Below are 6,434 nucleotides of genomic sequence, written 5' to 3' on the forward strand. Positions count from 1 at the left end.
TGCGGGACGCAGATACTGCCTCTTCCAGGCCGTTGAACGTTTGGATTCCCCACTGCATCTGCCATGGACCCGGCTGCAGTGGGGGGTTCCACCTTGACTTACTTAGCGCGGTCAAGACTGAGGTGGGATCGAGGAAGGGCGCATCACTTTTGTGCGTGGCACTCAAAAGTACGCGATTTAGGAAAGGTATGCAGGCTGATCCGATGCATACGCAGATTTGGAGAGGGGAGTGAGACCGGATTATCCGACTCGCCTTCTGTTGGCTTCTTTGCATCCCTTGACCCTCACTGGAAATCGTACAAAGTCAGAAAGTCATTTCGATCATCAAAAATTCCTCGTCAACATCACGCTAGAACCATTCTCTCAGATCATCTTTCCATATGGGAGATTCTAATTTGCCGAGCTCGAACTCCCCATGCACATGACTTCTCGGCTTTATTCTCCGTGTCCGGGAAGCTGGGAAGCTACTCCATATATTGAGCTCGACCGGACAGTCCATGGTAAATGACCTGGACTGATCCAGGTGTTGTAATTCGAGTGGTGGGTACACAAGTGGACTTCTATTATTTTCTTTTTCTAAAAGAAAAAAAAATGCGAGACAAACAATAGGGCAGATAGGGGAGATATCACGGAAATTTTCGCTCATTATGATAGGTGAAGCATTCAGAAGCAAGGTATGGAGAGGAGGTGAGTACCAGTAGGGAGAGCTCTTGACCTCATAACGGTTGTCGATCGGCCCGCCATGACTAGCACGATTTCCGTTCTGCAACCTCTATCTGTGGAAACTGTCTAGACTCCAGACTTTGCCTAGCGTCGCTATCTATCGCCCATCGCCATCGTCGGGGTGAATCTGAGCGGATCTTGGGGAGGGAGGGGGAAGGGGGGAGGGGGGGGGGTTGTTGGTTTGGCTGGTCTCTTTGAGTCTATCAGTGATGCATTGCTAGCCAACAGTGATCACGGAGATGACCACCCGAAGGGTGCTAGCACCAGACGAGTTTAATTAAATCACCCGTCAATTTTTGCTCTTCCCCCATAATTTTTTTTTCTTTTCCTGTCTGGTGGACGAGAAGTGCTTAGTGAGGAAGACTAGATGTTTTAAGCCCCGAAGTCAACCCGTAGGATGATGACACTCTGGATCCTATAATGAACGGATAATATTACTGTCGTTGCTTCCGGCCGTAAAAACAACGTGGTGCGGTGGTGGGTGGAATTCTAGTAGTGTCAACGGGAGGTGCAGAAAAGAAGGGCGACCGAATCCACCCACGTCCCAAGGCAGCAACTACAGAAGATGGGATGTGTATCACGGATCAATTCTAAGTTAACTTACCGTTCGGGATTTACATATAGTTAAGCACGAGTCAGGCGGGCTTACAAACACCATAAACGGGAGCCCATACCCGCGTTGAGTACAACAAAAGGGGCTAAGCAGGGCACATTAACAAGCTAATTCGTCTTTTGCGTAAACCCGTTAGAAAAAAGGTAGCATCGTAGACAGCGAGAGGAGGCAAACAGTTTTTCTATTTTTTGCCCTTTCTTCCAGAATTATCGACAATCATGATGCTGCTACTGCTGCTGCTGCTGATGATGACGGCATGTGCTAATCAATAATTTAGGTCGGAGTTTTACAGCCGTGATGGGTGCCCACTGTCCCGATGGAATCAACAAACACCCCAATCTAAATAGATTAAACTGGAACCTCTTGTCTCCTTCTGTTTTCAACCTTTTTTTTTTTTGCGCCCGTAGACTGACTACAAGGCACGACCATTCGAACTACAAGCCTCAGGTTGGGCCAATATATCGACAATCTAACTCCCTACTGAGATCGTTTTTTTTGGCCATACCAAAACACCATGTGCGCGAAATCTATATTTGTCATTCGCTGTGGTGAGCTCAGACGAACTTCCTCCGAATCTTCCTATTTTGACCTTCTGAGACTAGTATATAGTCAAATAGATTATTCCGGACCCCCCACTGAACTGACCAAAAGCAACTAAACAAGGCACCATGTAACCTGAACCATCCGCCTCCCCCGATCGATCATGCCAGAGAACACGAAAAAAAAATAATTAGGAAGGGCATATGGCACCTGAGATATAGTCTATACCTTCTTGGAACTGCTTCCGATCGCTGCCAAAATCATTCCGTAGCTTATATCGACCCTAGATAACCAAAAAGTAAATTACCATCCGGTAAATCACTTGTACCGAGGTATGTACATGTACATGTACTGTAATCATGTACCCCGGGGCAAACACCTACGGTGCCCGAATTGGGGTTCATACCTAGATAGGGCAAAGGGGGCACAGTATTGCATCTCATTCGATTGAGGAACTGGAGCAGAATGATATAGGAGGTGCCCGACGCTCGAGTCGTGGGCCATAAAGCAGATTACCGCTTGAATCATGAGTCGAAGCCAGTCAAGCGGCTCTAGACGTTACTTCTGACTCGCTGACGAGGTAGGTCAACCAAAGCGCAGGAAAAAGTTTCACAAATTAGCTTTACAGATAATAAGTAAGTATGTAGCTTCGGAGAATATGCCTCGACTTGTCTCTTCTGATTCTCTATTGATAAGATTTCAGAATCGTAAGGTCTGATATGTGACGCTCGATCCCTTCCTTGTCCGTGTTCTCGACCCCCCGGTTGTCAAAGCTGATTGCTATTGCTGTTACTTTTGCTATAATCGCTGCCATCATCATCATACCTTGATTCTGTTGTGTAGGAAAACCTGATCGCTACCAGTCTACGGTGTGTTATGATCCGTTGGGGAGGGGATCATACAACAGATGAGCTCATAGAACTCTCGAACCCGCCTCATGTCCCCTTTCCTTTATCCTATGAACTAAGTACTTACCGTAACCTTAAGTGATATCACTATAGATACTCCGCCGAACAGGCCAGGAGGCACATATATATGTGTTTCTCATATAGGGGGGGGGGGGAGGTGGTGGAGAGCGGGGAGTTATATCGGGAAAGAGGTATATTGGGGAAAGTGCAAACCGAGAGAGTTTTCCCAGTTCACATTAGTAAACTGACCACAGACCAGACACCGGAGCAAGCACCATACCATGGCACAATCAAGTTTTCTCTGGAAGAATCTGCACGATGCCCTCCCATCTTGGGGAAGTTGATTGGTGAATCTCTGATGCTATGCCTTCGTGATTCGTTCCTAGAATGGATCTGGACCTCGAATCGCCTTGGTTCCAGGTACGGGCTCACAGACTTCTCTCACTACTTCCATCTTCGGTGAGGATGGAGTGAAGACGGATCTCCCCTGGCTTTCACGCTTTCTGGCATGGTCGTTCTTGTTTCGATGGAGAGCAGGTTTCCTGCTCATGCTGGGGAAAGGCCCTGTTCTTGTTCTTGGGGACGGTTCAAACGCGACCAGGTCTATGACGTGCGTAGGGATAGTGCTCGTGAGTATGGTCTCTGATTCTCTCAACCTCTCAGCTCGAGTAAGGGATGTGGTCTAACTTCTACGTTGTTCATAGTCTTCTAGTTCGAATTGCCTTTGGGATAGCTTCGCTGTTCTAACAACCACCCTCTTGATCGGAGAACGATCGCATATCATGAAAACGCTACGGTGGAAAACCCCTTCGTGGTGATCCATAGCTGGAAGAGAATAGCAAGGACTTAGGCTCTCACTTGGTAGCATGACACCTCTTATGAGAGCGTGGTTATAATGAGCTCCCCCTGGATTTCGAATGCTGCTATTGTCTTTCTCCGGCTTCCCTCGGCGATTATCGCACGAGAGAAATATGAGTATAGGATCGATAACCAGCACCCAGGTGTGATTGCTTGGACACGGCCGAGCTGCGCAATGACTCTGTCATCCACACTAAGTTCTCGTGCTTGACGCTCTCGATCGGACAGATCGCTGATACCAGTATGTTGGCAGGCTCGTGTCTTCCCAATGATCCGTTCGGTACCCTCTCCGCTACATTCAGACCACCAATACCATGTGTGGCAGTCAGTCGAATCGTATACAATGCCTGCGGTTTTCCCCTGCTCCGTCGATGAATCCCAAATCAAGCCACCAGCCTAGATTGCTGTGGCCTCTTCGAAGACGCGACTCAACTTCGGTAGGTCCAACGCACAGGACAAAAGAACAATATGACACATGGGCTAGCTCCTAAGATCGGCTCTTACCGGTCAGCACGCGCATCCAGTATTGATACGCATCGAACCTTAAACCGACATAGCTTGTATCGACCGAGCGCTACAGAATCTGAGATCAGAAAATCCCAATAGACGACCAAACTGCACAGATCCTTTTGTCTATATCGAGCCTGCATAACAGTCTATCTAGTTTGGAGATAGCACATGTGAGATACTGTGCATACATACATGTACAGTACAGTACATGCAGGGTAGGCCCAGAATGCGTGAACCAACCGGCTCCTTTCCGTCTGCAGGTGGTGCTGTCAATGCTGCCAGCAAAGATCCATGATCAGCAACCATCATCCAGAATTTGACTAACTGCATGGAACGAGGCGCAGTGTGATAAGTTGGAAGTTTGGCTATTTGTCAGGTCTAATGTTCGTTCTTCAATCCTCCACCTTGGGTCGTGTCGTTGAGAGGGAGAGTAGAAATACCTGTTTGTCCTCTTTTTGCACTTCTTGGAACTGTTGTTCTGTGTGTATTACACGGTGAAAGATTACCCATACAACACGGATACCGCAAACCCTCGAAAAAAAAAAGAGAAAGAAAGATAAGCACCGCTGGTCTTTCCTGGTCCCAATTTGAACCTAGGTACTGGGTTTCCTGTTACCGCGAATCGAACCATACAATGGCGGTGGATTTTGATCCCAGCTGGTCGGGAATCCAACCACACGTGGATTGAACCACACACCGTACTTCGGCTTGACTGGTGCGCTAAGTGACTTAGGGGTTTGCTTTCCCACTTTCGGCCGGCGGGGGGCCCGGGAGAGATGATGATCTAGATCCCATCCTCCGTTGGGCTATTTCGTCCATCCATCCATCCATCCATGATCTCATCATCTCATGATTTGTTCAGACAAACGCTACGTAATGGACCCGAAAGAACAGCATTCTGGAAAGAACGGAATCGGTGCTTTAATCAAAAATAAATTAAATCACATCGTCCCAAGCATCTCCGATCACAAGCACAATGGGGTCAATCAAGAGGAGTGGGCACCAATTTTGATGAGATCCGAAGAAGGGCCGTCCGATTCCAACGGGAGAGCCAAAGAAACATACGTTGATAAATTAATTGTTCCTAGACTTTCTTAATTTATCTTAATTAACTGTCTAACTATCCGAACATCCTGCCCGTCTCATTACACTCACATCATAGTCTGGCTATGAAGGTGGGACAAATTTGATGGTGTTCTTTTCTTTTCTAGGGGGAAAAACACTATGAATAGCATGGCAGCCGGGAGATTAAGTTATTATTTCCTCCAAGTCCAAGACCTGCCTAGTCGATCGAATTTCAGTTAGCCGATCGGTTCCAGGATATAGCGGCTTCTGACTGGAAGAAAGGGTTTGAGGGTTTCATTTCCCGTATGCTAGATTACTGGGACTTAATACCTAGTAGTACTTGAATAGAGAGCTAAAAAGCCTTCCAGAATTAGCATCTTCACAACAGACGGCTCGCGGATTTTTACTAAGCACTGACTGAGCATTCGCCACTACGTCCTGTACGGAGTAGACTACCAGACCTCCATTGCGGAGCCCTGAGATGATGAGAATCTGCATAGAATCCCGTAGACGAGGTCCCCGAGATGAGATGAGGGAACAAGGGTGGTTAACGGGCCGCCGGGGAAGTGGTGAAAAGTGGGGTTTTTTGGGGGGGGGGGGGGGGGAAATCCACGGGAAACCAGGGGACGGACTACGTGCCTACTCCTACTCCTACTCCTACGTACTCAGTAGCAAGAGGGGCTTGGAGGGAGGAAGGGAGAGTGGGATTGACTGGCTGACTGGCTGACTGGCTGACTGGCTGACTGGCTGACTGACTGACTGACTGAGTGACTGACAGTAAGACTGCGAGCGAGAGGTCAGCGCCACTGACGACAGACGGTCTCGGGGAGAACTTTCAGGTTTGTCTCAGTTGGGAGGCATCCTACTTGTACAGTTAACTTTTTGGATGTGAGTTGACAAAGACATATTCGAGTTAAAGCGGCGGGATGTATGTACAGTAATGTTAACTACAGTACAAGGACTAAAGATTCGATTCTACTGCCATCATCAGTGGAGTCCCTTATTCTCTCTCTGCTTTCTCTGTGCTTTCTCTCTGCTTTCAATATCTATCTACCCTCAATACCTCTATGGATCGGCAGTAAAGTGTGCGAGAGTAGATTTTACTCAGGAGATGAGATCCAGTCTTTCACACATCTCTACCAAAAACAAATCACACGAATCTAATTAGGTTGAGGAGTTGGTGGTGGGAGGGAAGAAATTGGCGGGGGGGGGGGGGG

General features: G+C 47.8%; 1 protein-coding gene across 1 annotated transcript; it reads right to left on the reverse strand.

Annotated features, from left to right (window-relative positions):
• Positions 1 to 215: 215 nt before the first annotated feature.
• Positions 216 to 833, reverse strand: BO66DRAFT_389486 (uncharacterized protein). The gene has a single exon (XM_025646809.1). It carries the CDS (start codon positions 644 to 646, stop codon positions 350 to 352), a length of 297 nt encoding a protein of 98 aa, XP_025506730.1. The 5' UTR covers positions 647 to 833; the 3' UTR covers positions 216 to 349.
• Between the last annotated feature and the right edge of the window lie 5,601 nt (positions 834 to 6,434).

The sequence above is a fragment of the Aspergillus aculeatinus genome, assembly GCF_003184765.1.
Source record: "Aspergillus aculeatinus CBS 121060 unplaced genomic scaffold BO66scaffold_9, whole genome shotgun sequence".
NCBI lineage: Eukaryota > Fungi > Ascomycota > Eurotiomycetes > Eurotiales > Aspergillaceae > Aspergillus > Aspergillus aculeatinus.